Raw genomic sequence first — 14485 nt, 5'->3', positions numbered from 1 at the left:
CTTACTTACACCATCTAAGGCTTATGCCCATCACTGAGAATTTCCCGTTGCAGCCTTTCAGTCTGTGCCACGGGAAGCAGTTAGAGTCCTAAATATGTCTAGAGAAATCGGGAGAAGAGCTAGCTTTGCTCACCTCTCAGGAACCAACCACGGACATGAGAGTAGAAGGAAGAATGCAGGATAAAATAAAAACGTTACACTTTGCCAATTTTAAACATTTAATAGTGCACTTATTGATTATATTCTGTACAGACATATATAGCAAGTTAAACATTTTCCTTTCTCTCACTTAGATCATAGTCATGTAAAGCACATTTACAATAGAAAACTTACTTGAGGTACAAAAACCCAAAAAGAATATCTGAGGTATAAATACAGGTATATTTTAAATAATCTTTACCATGCTTTATCTATGTTTGTTTGACAGTACACTGTGGGCAAGTATACATGTTTACAATAGAATGGTATGTACAACATACATTTTTACAAATTCAAAAGTGTTTGATGTAGAAGAATATACAAGATTTTCCTACCCATGAGGAACACTGTTACTGGAAGTACTGCATTATTTGCCATAATAAAAAAAAAATCTTCATCAAAAAGCTTAAAATAATACTGACAATGGTAACAAAGTCTCAGTCAAATTTCCATCTTGCAACTCATTCATACCTTAGCCACAAAATACATTTAACACTTAATACTGCACCTCTAAAGCAAATCCCTATCTTTACAGTAAAACCTACAGAAAGACACCTTTCCAGAGGACCTCAAGATTCCCTACAGTTCATGTAATACGATTGTCAGGGCAGGAGGGTATAACCCAAAAGGTTAAAAACAAACAAACAAACAAAAACCCACTAAAAAAAGACAGTACAGAAGACATAATACTACCCTCCTCTCTGTCCCCAAATAAACCCCTCCACATTGCTCATATTCAGGTTCTGCTCATGTTAACATGTAGCTTTTAGAAAAAACAAGCAAAGGAGAAATAGAGAACTGTTACGAATTTTCCTCGTCACTTTACTCCATCTGCTTCTGTAGGAGTCCTGCCAAGAACTCCACTGTTTACTTTTTCCTCTTGAGCCATTAGAATACAGTAAATATATAGAAGTTCATTAAAACACATATAGTTAATGCAGTTAGCAGTAAATGCAACAAATTTTTTTTAGGAAATACAACAACTGACATTACTGGCTCTCTTGACCATTGCAAAGGCATTTCAGTTCTAAGCTGCTATGTTGCTTAAAAGTGTATTTACTCAAAATTGCTACAGATACTCACTCCTAAAAAAAGATCATCTGGATAAGGAGTAAACAGTAATCAGAGCAAGTCTATTACAACATCTGCGTAGAGMTTTTAGCAATGTTAGAGCTGAGGAAAATGTAGAACTGGGAAACGGGAAGGATGGCTACCTTCTGGTCCACAGGGGAGTCAAATTCTAGGTTGAACTGTAACCAATAYGCTAAAATCCACTCCTGGTTGCCTATCAGTGTACCAGACACATTTCAAGTTCGACTTCTGCTATCCTTTCAACCATTAACACACTCATTCACACTTTAATCTCTGTGCAAACCTTTCTCTGCTTATCTCAGTGAGAACACATTGAAGAGTACCAACTATTCCAGTGGATACACCAGTTCCTCAACGCATTACAAATAAAATGACATGGGTATGTACATAAAGCTAAATATTTCACATGGGAATGATGAGCCTTCACCACATTTCATAATATATTTTGCATTTAAAGACKTTTGCTTCTCAGAAGCAATTCAAACCATCTAATAGTACAATACCTTTTTTTTTGCACAGTCCTCCTATGTATTCCAGTCGAGGCCTACACTATAGACCTTACACAGACAGGAAGCAGCTTTAAAGTGTACGGTATGGCCACAGTCCTATAGTAATGCTCACAGTCAAAGTCTCATGCTGTCATCCTTTCATGACATGCCTCGTAGGTTGTACACCAGTCCAGGCTGCAGCGGTTGATCCTCAGTTTCGGGTAATGTACGTTGCTGAGGTGTGGAACACACAGCTGTTCCTCTTCAGTAGTCACCTGGATTTTACTTCTTTGCTGTCATGACTCTGATGACTGAAAGAGTCTCGTATCTTAACTACTTCAGATGCACACAAGTGTCCAAAAGACTTGGTGTACCAGTCCGGCATGTGGCCCCTGATGCATAGAGAAAAAGTAAATGTGAAACAGGTACCAGTAACATGTGAAACAGGAACCAGTAACATTGCATGTGTTTCCTTAGTTGGAATCAGATAGTTAGCTAGCTGGTTAGGTGTCAGTCTGGGAAATCTTATTAGTGCTTACTGCTTGGCCCAGCTTTACTTGCTCAAAAAAAAAAAAGAAAAAGTTTTCCTAAGTGAGAAAAAAAGTTATTAAAGGTTTTATGAGAACTTGGTCTTCATTACTAACTTAACATTAAAATTTACATTTCTATTTGCATATAAATACACCTGTCTGAGGAAATTGGGGAGGGKGAAGCATTATATACGCCAATAGCTGTGGTGGCCGTTATTCAGTAACTTTGAAGGTTCTCTTCTCTCTGTACTACCTAGCCATGATAAGACATAAAAAGAGGTAACATTGATGTTTCCTGTTTTGTGAGAGACAGAGCACATAGTGGGGGCTTCTAATGTAAGAAGCCGAACCTGTTGTTAGATGTGCACTGAAGCTGACCTTCCGTGACATCTCAGAGTCTTCTGTGTATGCATTAGAGAAATATATATCATTGGCTAAGTAAAGCCAGTTGGACTGTCTGAATTTTGCAGTGACTGCATCAAAACAATACAGGAAAGATTACCACCAGAAAAGGACAGAAAAGGTTACCACCTGAGAGGTAGAAGTCCATACCTTAAATCAATTCTGCACATGTAAGTAAGCTTAGATTTTCCTGACCCGCAGGGCTCAATCAGATACCTAGACAACAGGACATTGACTCTAACACCTGCTACTGGAGCATGGTCATAATCCACTGAGGTTGCCAAGAGAACACAGGCTCCTTTGGGAAAGTTTGTCCTCCACGTTCTACAAAGAGAGAGAAAAAAAAAAGTGGATTTGTCTTTGATAAATAGTAATTCAAACATCTAATAAACTTCAAATTACACATAAGAAGGTATATATCTATAAAACATCCTTTACTACATAAATTCTATAGGCAAGGTTACTGTCTGCGTGATATTAAGACAACTGTATATGAAAATTTACCTTAAGACTACAAAGTCTCTGGCTGGCTGAGGTGCCATGCTGTTCTGGATGTACTGGTATATATCTGTCTGGCTATCCAAAGTTTCAATCACTTTAGAATCTATAAGATCTTCATCCCAAAGATGCTGTTCTTTAAGTAAACGATTTAGAACTTCCTCTGGTGTAGCAGGGATTTCAATGGTAGTTTTCCACAACCGGAGCGGGGGACCTTCACATACCTGAGGAAAAACCAGTGCAGAGTYTTCAGTTTCACTGTTGTTTATATTTTCTTCTCCTTTCTATTTTAATGTTGGAGAAACACAGCACATCATTACAAAAAAATTTACATTGTGCTAACACTGTCATATGTTCACACTGAGGTTGTTTTGCTTTTGTAATAGCCTAAAGGCATCTGCATGCTGACTTCCAAATTATTTTTAAGTTACAGTCATCTTTCCCAGTATGACCATTATTCAATCATAATGCTACACGAACACATCAAAAAAAAAAAAAAAAAAAAAGGAAAATGAGGATATCTTAAATGTTGATGTGCTACATTTAAGACATAGCTCTCCGTGCTAGCTCCAGTCTGTGTGAATTTCTTTCCTACTGTCTGCATAAGGAAAGTGCTTAGAGGTTTCATTCAGCCTGCCAAGGCTTTGCACAAGTGAATGAAGGAAGGTGTATAAATGCAACACATTGAACATTCCTGGGCTGGATAAACAGAAGAACACAGTGCACTGCATGTTAGTTGACAACTGCTGAAAGACATGTTGTTTTTAGATGAAGTGCAACTACACTCTGTTAAAAGATTAACTGGTTTCTTTCTTAGGTCGGTCTACAAAACAAAGATGTGCACTGAACCTTCCGCAATATTCTACATCGAATTGTGGCTTGTGCCACCCTTTGGGCTAAGATGGGTTAAGAAATAGAGCTATGGAGTAAGATACAGGGTGCATACCTTCTTGTAGGCTAGTTCTGCTTGTTCTGAGGTGGAACAGCTGAGCCAGCCTTTAAACTTTTCCTTCATCTCTTTGAGTAAGTCATCCATGCAGTCCTGAAGGTAGCAGTGGTAGTCAGAGGGCTCTGTGCTGCTGCTGCCCCTGAGCTCCTCCAGGCTGAGGGGCCGCAAGTCTTGCTCCGTGTATGAGTTCCGACCTCTGCTCATTTCTTCAGGGATCTAGGGGAGACAAGGATGAAGCCATCCTTTTGAAACACTCTCTCTCAAAATCACAGAGTTTAGTCTAGGGGTAGACTAGCTTTGTAAGCCATGGGATGCATGCAGCTCTTTAACATGCAACCATTCTTTTACTTTTCTTAAACATCAATGAGGATACACTTGATAAACAGTCTCTTGTTCACAGATGCTCACTGCCTACTCCCTTCACTGAGGGATACAAARTTGTCAGTAGTAACACCCTGTGATAGAAAGCAAGATTCCTAGGGAGGTTTATGGTGAGTATGTGTATATAACTCGCAATTACATCTAYAAATTAGCTACACTAACATGCAAACTGTATTTTAAAAAGATGTATTTGTCAACTCAAGCATTCAATGTGAAGAAATACCAAAATTAAATTTGTGTATGTGACCCTAATTTGACCTGCTCACATATATTATAGTAGACTCTCAACCACAGTGTGTCTTCTTTTTTATTTGTTCTAAGCAGGATCCCTTCCCAGCTACACAATTTGGATTGATTTCTATAGCACAATTTATCTTGCAGATTGAGTGAAACAGGGGTCAGTTGTCAGTTGCGAGAAGAGAGACAGGCACGTCTTTAGTTGTGGGTTCTGAAACGATTTGATGACAGTGAGAAAAACCAGGACTCAGCCTTGTCTGGTTCTCCATCCCGGGCTCTAGTGGGAGCATGCTTTAGTTGTTACAGWCTTTTCAACTTATGGTCTGATAGTGTCATGTTCCAGGATGCTTTTGTGGCCTAGCCTTGCTAACTCTTGGGAATTTAAATACAAAACAAGCACTGAGATTCCTAGAAATAACGTCTTGCTTTGTAATTAAAGCTGAAGTTCACAGATCCTCATGACTGTAAAACGAAAGTTTGAAAGCATATTTCAGATGCAGTTTGGATGTAATAAAAAAGCCCTAAATCCCACAATAATTGTGTCATGACTTCTGAGTACCAGTGTCAACAAAACAACTTTCCTTTCTTCTGGTACCACTTCTAATTCACATATGCACAAAGGTCAGGATGCACAATTTTTAGAAAATCTATTTATCATATATCAATCTTAATTAAAATAATGAGACACTCCTAACTTTCCATTACACAACAGATCACGTTGGCTAATACTTCACCTATTAGTTTTGCAGATAGCTTTTTTACCTGAAAGAGCTTCTTGCATTCAGCAATCATATGAGCTAGCCCTTGGGTTGCAGCCAAATTTTCGTTTAGGTCTTTCTGATCAGGTTTTCCCAGGCTTGGTTTTCTTTGCATCACCCTTCACGGAGGAGAAGAGCACAAACATACAAATCCAGTTATTTAATACAGAACAAGAAAGCTGTTTGATAAGAAAATGGTAGGATTCTGAAATTTGCTGGTGATTTGGAGCAGTGCTGCCTAGGACAAAATCTTGGTGTGGCGTTACTGACTTCTCTTGCTACTGTCACTAAACTTTTCTTYGGAGTCCCTYTGTTTATCCCCTTTTGTGAACTTGTTTATACTTCAACAAATATGTTAAAAAAWWAWWAWAAAAAAAAGCAGGCTCAAACGAGTATTCTAAACCTGGTATCTTCCAAGGTGTTCAAAGTGATCAAAACCAGTAGGGTCGACGGGAGGCAAAATCAGTGCCTGCTGAGTGACACAACGAAGCTAGCTGTAGTACAGGAACAGCAGTAATGAGCTGCACTCTCTGGAGACGTACCTTGGGGAAGAATTCTCTCTTTTGAGAGTGTTTAAGTGGAAGAGGGAAGGTGCTAAGCACACTGCCAGGTTTGTTGGTGTCATCTGGTTTTCCTTCACTGCAGCTGTGACATCGCTCAGGAAATAGAGGAGAATCTGGAGGACCTCCCTGTTTTCATCGGGTAAAAGCATAATGGCAGCCTTGATAGCCTGGAGACGCTGATCCTTTGGCACATCTGCATAATATTAGTAATTCTCTCATCAGCCCATTGATTTTCCACACACACAGCATGAATACATCCCAAAGCAAACTCCTGCTTCAAATATTTGACTCGAGTTTGAAGTGATTTCCTTCAGGATGCATACCATTTGTAGGAAACATGAAGGAATTTTTTTAACCCACTAGTTTAACTACCCTCAGTTATTTCCTGCCTCACAAGAAAGGCAAGCAAGGAGTTGTGCCCAGGCCAGAGTTAATTTTAGATTTAATTTCAACAGCTACATGCTCTTGCGGATGCATTAAAATGACAAGCCTAGACTCAGGCAGCAAACAAGCAAATACAGTCCAGCCAATTCAGACTCTAGCAAAAATTCTCTGGCTTTCAAAGAATTTTAAAACATTAACACATTTTAGAATAGGTGAATCAATTAAATAAATTGGCTAGCAAACCTTTTCAACAATGATGTCATAAAATATCCAGAAAGTGCTTTACTGAACAGAGGGTTTCTTTATTGAGCAGATCATTCAAAATCACGTGGTGGAAAAAGAAAGTCAATGATGTGAAGCCCCACACCATTAAACAGCTCCTTGGTTACGAACAACAAACACCCATTGGAAAAATTTGACGTGTGTCTTTATATAAGGCCCTCCCCTCCAAACTTGAAGGGAACAAATAATGAAATAACCCAGACCAGATCTGCTTTTTATAAAGGGATTTCCAACGAGCCCTCTCTGAAGGGAACACAAGAGTCTTGAGTCCTGGAGCATTTATATCATCATTAGAACCACACAACACAAATCGGACTGCACRTCTCCTAATACACATGTTACTAACCAGACACTTAATTTGTATTATTTGCTTTGGGCTTCAGCAACTTAGTAAGGCTAGCAAATGAATTTAGAACGTAATTTTATGCAAAATCCACTATTTTCCATACTCTTCCCTCAATCAGCTCAAAGCATGTTTAAGCCTTGTACAGACAATTCCAGTATGTTGCCTGGTGCATAACACTCAGGACGAGGGAAATTTTGGCTTCTGCAGGGAAGCAAAGTTACAGTTGCTTTAAGGTTCTTTACACAGCAGAGAACACTCCCACCAACCTCTGGTAATTTCTTAGACCTATTACCTGTGAAAGGAAGGGAATAGATACTTCTGCAATAGTGTGTCAAAATGCTTTTGGCACTAAAGCCAGAAAGGGTTGCCATATAATATGCAAAGAATATGTATGGGGAGCCTGATTCATTTTCTCCATAAACTTTCTTGGAAATCCAAACAAAGTAAAAAAGGCATGCACTGAAACAGCAGTATGTATGTTTTTATTTTAAACTGTCACCTACAGAGCTCTGAAGGGAGGCCCTGGGTGATGTAAAGCCTTAGCACCATTTCCTAAGGAAGGCATGAAACACAGCATGGGCTAGAAGAAAGTGTTTTTGCAGTAAGCTCTGCTGGAGCTGTGCTACCATGAGAAGGGAGGCAGGGAAGTGTTAGGGAGAGAAACCACAGAATGCAAAAGGTGCCTATAATATGTCTTTTCCTGAGAGTATTTAAAAAGATCTAGGAGTTCTGATCACCAAAATATTAGTTTATCTGTTTTATAAAGCGAGAGCATTTAAGTATTCCCAATGAAACAACATGGAAGAAAACAACTTTTGAAGGGCAATCTGTTGTTTGGAAAGATTCAGCACAAAGCTATCATCTATACAGAACTTGATTTCTTTAACCGACAGAAGGGAAAATCTCCCTCACTGCAGCCAAACCTGCCATCATAGAAAGATTAATTATCTCTTTTCAAATGCTTTGATAAACTCCATTTTTGATGTTATTTATTCTAAGCACGTTCTGTTTACAGTACCAACCAGTAATGTAGCTACAAGTCAGTTGCAGAAAAACTTCCAACTTAGAAGTTGTTTCCAGAAATTGTGGTGAAGGATGAAATAATATGAAATGGAAGAAAATGGAAATTTTTGGCAGTCTTGATATCAAAAAAAAGTCTCATAATTTGGAAGCAGATTTCCAATCCCCTCAAAAGCCCCAAACTCTGTTCATGCAGTGTTTGCATAACTCCTCTACCTAGCCACATCAGATGTGGTTTGTTTTCAAACTGTAGTATCAAGTATGCTCAGAAAAGAGAGGAAATTTTAGAGCAACGTGATGGAGGTTCTATATTTGTTCCCAAACTATAGAGAAATGTGAAATGAGAAGAACTTGCACTATAAATCATTATAAAACTAGAATAATCAAAAAAAATCAATTACATGATGCAGCCTGAAACATAACAGATGAATGGACACTAGAGAAAAATGAAGATAATATGATCTGTCAGCAAATTCCACAAGCAATCAACATGTACAACATGTGTGGTGCCCAGAGGAGGATATATCCGACAGCTACACAAATGCCAACTTGCTGTCTAACCTTAGGAATCTCAGTACTTACATTGGTAGATCTGTAGAAAGGTCTCAGAGAGTTTGTTGGTCATGAGAGGCTCAGGCAGATCACGGAAGAACTGCTTTAACATGTCTGCTACATCATAAGCAGACTGGCCTTCATAGTTAACACTGTCTGTTGAATTCTCATTCATTTGACGCAGAGCCTGAATTCTTGATTTGACTCCAGACTTTCTGAACAGTCCAACCTAAACATATTTGTATATGGAAAGTTAAATACATTCACATTGAGTCTAGCAAATCTGAAATGTCAGTACGTTCTTAAGCTTCTTATTCATGGGTTCTAATTTCATGGAAAATTTTACTTCAATTAATTACTTGTTTTGTTCTGGTTTGACTCTGCTTTTACAGCCTGACCCAGAAACAATAAAAATTAATGGAATGTCGGGCTTTGGACAGTGAATGCACATAGCACAGCAAAACTCACCTGATCCAAGCAGTGGTTGCGGAGGTACCGCATCGCCTGCTGAATGCTCTGTGGAAGAGGCTGCCCTGTGCGCTGAACATTGACTTGCAGTGGTACTCCAAATACATTTCTGTCTTTATAATCTGGCACCTTTATCCTCTTCATAAATTTTGGTACTGCCCTATTTAAGCCAAGGGAATGACAAAGTTAAGTTAAACCTCTTTATCTCATGTATTTTCAATAACTCAAAAAGTCAGTGAAAATAAGTGGAACAACCTTGGTACACTGAATAATATGAAAAGTGCCAAGAATATAAACTAGCTAATTCATTCAGGGCTGGAAGGGAGGAGAGAAGGACACAAAACAGTTTTGCTAAGAGATAGGCCTGACATTCAGGGMAGTAGGCTGCCTGTGAGTATTAATGTGGTGCTACTCTATCAATATTAGTTGGACAAAAGCTACAGGGTAAAACTGCAGGGGCCAGATTGAATTGCAAAAGAGTCAAAATAAATCCTGTGGTCAGTGACCCCTTATAACACTGCTTCTTTAGGTTTCAGGGAAGATGGGCATTTAAACAATGAGCTTTTGTATGGCAACTACTTGTTCTGCAAAGTCCTCAAACTGGGTCCACCACCCACCAGTGCGCATAACAGCAGGAAACTGATGTAATACATTTGAGTTTGTCAGCTAAAAACTTCAGCTCTATAAACAAGCCTTTTGAGGGACCCCCCTCCTTGTCAGCCAGTTACTGTCATTACCCCCACCTCCTACTCTAGTTTCAATGAGAGGCCTTTCCATTTGCTTTTGACTMCAAGGAAAAAGTTACTAAATACAAAAGAATGATTTACTCCTAGATTCCCAAGAGTGTTGGGGGAAAAAAAGTGAAAATATTGAGATCATTTTCCTAAATAGAAGAAAAGTTAAAATACAGTACAACAGCTAATAGGACACAGTAGCACTGAAAACAGGGAGACCCATTTAACATTTCAATATACAGTACAGCTATACAAACAGTACATTGGATTTATGGCTGACTAATCTGTTATATAGAAAAACAGAACCAATTTGTATTGCCATGTAGTTAAGTTTAGAGCATTATTGATATATGTATGAATAATACTTGCTTTGTCAAAAAACATGCCAATGGAATGTGAAAAAACACATTGCGATCTCCACTGAGAATCCAAAGCATGCAGGGATAACCGGTCAATACTTATTTCTGTCTTTCAGAACAAACAACTTCTGTATTTAGAAAGGCTGACATAATAACAGCCTTTGAACAGGAGGTACTTTGATGCTGAAGTTAAATACTCTCTGTGACTCCTGGGGAAGGGAGGAGGCTGGTGTGTGGTAGGGAGAAGCAAAATTTTATTGCGTCTTTTGCATCCTGAAGGTTACACAGGCTGTACTGCAGATGCAATAATAAAAGAGCTTTCTATTTCATTCATCTGACAAAAAACATTCAACTGGGTTACAAACACCTGACTACAGCAGAAATTGCTGGCTACAAAAGAACCTCCTGATTCTCCCAACTTGCCTTTTTTTCCCCCTAGTTTTCATTGCAAGTTAACTGGATTTACTGTGCTTTAAAAAGAGGAGATGGTTGCCAGATAATGAGACACTAGAACTAAAGGAAACTTGCACTATTTAACGGCATAATTATAGAGGGAAACTAATGCGAATATTTAAGAATAACCACAGAAAAGCAAGCATCTTAAGATCAACTGATGTTTATGCTACTGCTCGCTAATTGCCTCAATATATATTCCTTTTTCGCTATGGATAGCAGACATCTTMCTGCACAGAAAGTTTCTCTTCATTGCTTTATTCCATCACATGTACCCTAGAAACATACTTCTCAATCCTAATAATATTACACTTGGGTGAAGGGTTAGTGATTTAGCACCGTCTTAGGAAACTACAAGTCACTGTCAGTACATGGCTAGAGGAAGAAGTGCAAACATGGAAAAAAAGAGGAACGGAGGGATTAGTTGCATGGTCCTAAAACTTGCTTAGGCCTAGCAAAACCATTGTGCTTGAACAGACATCTGTCTACAGATGGCTCTGTGCCCTTACCAGCTGAAACCGTGCTTATTGGAGGGCGTGTACTTCTCAAGGAGAGCAGTTAACTTCAGCAGAGAGTACTTCTGCAGCAGGTTCATCTGAGCCACTGACTGGCAGTTGATCTGTAGCGATGCTGAGCTGAGGCTGGGYCGGTGGGAGCTCTGGAAACTGTGCCACCGCAGCTTATGCCTGCAGAGAAGATAGGGAGCAGAGTAAGGGCTGGTCAATGAAGCATCTTTGCAAGACACGTGCAGGAACTACCTTAAATGTWCTGCTAAACTGATTGCCCTCAGCAGCCATTATCTTCTGAGATTTCAGAGGCATCAGGTGTTAAGTGTCTCTGACTCACCAGGTGCAATGCAGCACASGCAGGTGTCTCCAACAGAAGCATACTCTGAGCTGTCCAGCAACCGTGTTAACAACATAGTCTTGCACTAGCAGATACCCTCAGAGTGCTCCACCCCCATTTTTCGGATTCCCTTTCAGTATTAGGTCAGTCAGAATCAACAAACTCCGTAAGAGAAAAGACCCAAAATCTTAAGACACACCAAATGGGAGCTAAGCATTTCTAAAAGTCCTGTTAAGTTTATACAAGTAGCTGTAGGCGACTAAATGACAACGGATTTGCACCCGTTTTAAAGGAAAACTAGAAACAAACCTAGAAAGAGTCCAAATCCTTGCTCTAATCACAATACAAAATACAGTCACATCCATCCCRTGGTGGAACTCCTAACATAAACTGGGAGGCCTCGGGAGCTCCCTCAAGCCCCCACTGCACTACTGTAGTGAAGAGAAAGTAAGCAAGCTTCATTTTGCCCATGGATTTAACACCCTACCACGTTATTAAGAAACAGCCTGCTACTGCAAAGTGCCATATTTTGAAACAGTCTAAAGACACGGCTTTTCCTACATACTGACACAAACCAGACTACACTTACATTAGCTCTCCTAGCCAATTTAAAAACGGAATCATCCTGCAGGAGGTCCCTTGCCCTCCCACACACCAGTTCAATTTGAAGAACTACCATCCCTCAGAACTGTCTTAACATCACTCCTAAATCTGACTTGCTGAGTAGGCTGTTTCTCAATGACAACTCAAGCTGAACATACAGAGCTACAGTGTGGGAATCACAAAAATTGTAAAAACACTTTTGTTGTCTGGAATTGTTTTTGAAAGTAATAAGAAGAGCACGTGTGCACTTRTACTGTGCAAAGACCTTAACCGAGCTTTGCACAGTTGGAGTCATTCAGGCTGCAGGGATCTTGCCTGATCTGTGCCTGGCCAACTTTGCAGGTGAAGTGCTTGTGAACTCACCTGTTGGACCGTGTCAGTGATGCACCCACCCCAGAGTCCCTTCGGTCTTGTGCCCCTGAAGGCTCTTCAGTTTCGTTCAGTGAATTTCCTGTACTGTCAAGGTCACTTGACGTTGTTCGATCATTATCTACATCAAGGTGGATCTGCTTTGGAGAGGAAGGACATGGGGAAACTGAATCTAGTGCTGAGTCGGAGTCCCCTTCATCCGAGAACTTTTCTGACCACTGGTTCACTATTCTCTGCATCCCTTTAACATGGTATAGGATGTCATCTAGTTCTGGGAATATGTCTTCATTTTCAAGGTCAGCTAAATCACTTGTACTAGAATACAGAATTGAGCCTGGCACGTTGTCGTAAATACTAAGGCGACTGCTCACTGAGCTGGAGGAGTTGCGCCTTTTCCCCGTGCTCAGCTCTTTGGAGCTATCTCCGCTGTTCTCCCTCCGGAGGGTGAGATGGCCATGCCCATGGAAACTCCCTGTCCTCCAGTTCACAGAAGCGTTGCTTTCTGTTGGAGAGAGGTTGCCATTRGAGAGTGCCTTAGGAAAGGTGCCAGGCTTATGATCTTCAGGGATAAAAAATACAGTGTCTTCTGCAAAGCTTCCCCTATTCTTAAAGTTCTGCTCCATGACGTCGCTGAACGTTGACTGATTGAAGGGGTCGAACCCTTCCAGATACATGCCCACCCTTTTATTGTATGCACTGAGGCTGCGCGTTCGTGTGACAGGACTAGGTGTGCTGACAGCACTGCTTGTTTCAGACTGACTACTGCTGCTGCTAGTCTGGGTGGAATTGGAGACGCTCCTTTTTCGTACCATGGGGAGGCTGATGTGATTGCCATTGAGGGCAGAAATCTCCACACAGTTAAGCTGTTTCAGTTTATCTTCATCCATTCCCTCTTGCAGAATGGGCCCGCTAATAATAAGACCAAGCTTTGAAGGAGCTTTGCTCTTGCCATGGTGAGAGCTCTTGATTTTCAGGCTCTCCATTCTCTTCAGCAGGCTCTTTGTTTTGGACTTGGTGTTCTTCTCACTGGCTTTCATACCGAAGCTGAAGCTATTCAGCTCCCTGGGTGAGGGCAGGCTGCTGAATGAGTCATCATTGGCTACGAAATTGTTTGATGAACAAACGCTCACAACTGAATTTGTCCTGGTGGTAGATGTCTCACTCTGTAGGGTTGGTTGGTGGCTGCTGGTGCTACTGATGCTGAGAATAGAAGCCACCTCCTGGCRTTCACTGAGGTCTGTTAACACACTCTCACGGCTTGTTGCATTTGTAAGATGAGGAGCTTCTGGGGAGGAGGTATTCAAGTCTGGTTTTGGAGGGAACACATCAAACTCTTCAAGCCTAGACCACCTCTTGCTGTCCCTTTGAAAAGTCCATTTGCCACTTATTGCACAAGGTTCATCTTCATCTGAATCTTCACTCTGCGAGGAAAGAGAATATTGAAAGTGCTGCTACAACTGTCGAAAACTGCAAAGGCTGTCACATTTAAATACAATGCCTACTAAACTGATTTAAGCATCACCTTGTTCTCACTGAATTTAAATGAAAACAGTCTTTTTTCTTCAGAGAGAGGAAGATTAGGCCATAAAGCCCATCACAAGAAAAGATAACAGGGGACAGGCAATATATGTTAACAGTGTTAAAATACCAAGGATATATGCTTCATAAAAAAGAAACAAACAATACAATTGGCTTTAATTGCTCTTTTCTAAAAATCCTAGTATCCATAGACTTTTAATTAATTAGTCACAGAGGATAGCCTTCACATCAATGGAAATTCCTGGCATGCATAAAATTTTAAACTGGAGTCAGTGAAGGGTAGGGGTCCCTCTGGACTCTCTCCAAAGTTATACTCTGTTGATAGTGGCTCTGTGTTTATACTCCTCTTCGCAATTAAGAGATGTTTCTCATACATTCTGACTTGTAGTAGCTTAATTCCTTACTGATTCTGGAAGTTTAAAAGGTCTCCCAAC

The 14485-nt window shown here is 40.2% G+C and overlaps 1 protein-coding gene across 6 annotated transcripts in view; it reads right to left on the bottom strand.

The window, feature by feature from the left end:
• Window positions 1-208: 208 nt before the first annotated feature.
• The window catches only part of DLC1 (DLC1 Rho GTPase activating protein), a 234443-nt gene continuing 220166 nt past the window's right edge, over window positions 209-14485 (bottom strand). For all 6 annotated transcript variants that reach the window (XM_085322780.1, XM_085322779.1, XM_085322782.1 and 3 more), the window contains 10 exons: window positions 12507-13933; window positions 11204-11380; window positions 9149-9308; window positions 8711-8909; window positions 6076-6289; window positions 5538-5652; window positions 4155-4373; window positions 3215-3432; window positions 2861-3034; window positions 209-2170 (listed from right to left, as the gene is read on the bottom strand). In XM_085322780.1, the coding sequence (XP_085178906.1) occupies window positions 2050-2170; window positions 2861-3034; window positions 3215-3432; window positions 4155-4373; window positions 5538-5652; window positions 6076-6289; window positions 8711-8909; window positions 9149-9308; window positions 11204-11380; window positions 12507-13933 (3024 nt within the window). In that variant the 3' untranslated portion in view covers window positions 209-2049. The remainder of the gene's footprint in view (window positions 2171-2860; window positions 3035-3214; window positions 3433-4154; window positions 4374-5537; window positions 5653-6075; window positions 6290-8710; window positions 8910-9148; window positions 9309-11203; window positions 11381-12506; window positions 13934-14485) is intronic.

The sequence above is a fragment of the Rhea americana genome, unplaced genomic scaffold (genome assembly GCF_003343005.1).
Source record: "Rhea americana isolate MKP2758 unplaced genomic scaffold, rheAme1 scaffold_8, whole genome shotgun sequence".
Lineage (NCBI taxonomy): Eukaryota > Metazoa > Chordata > Aves > Rheiformes > Rheidae > Rhea > Rhea americana.
The sequence above is the reverse complement of the archived record's forward strand: the minus strand, read 5'-3'. Positions and strand labels throughout refer to the sequence as shown.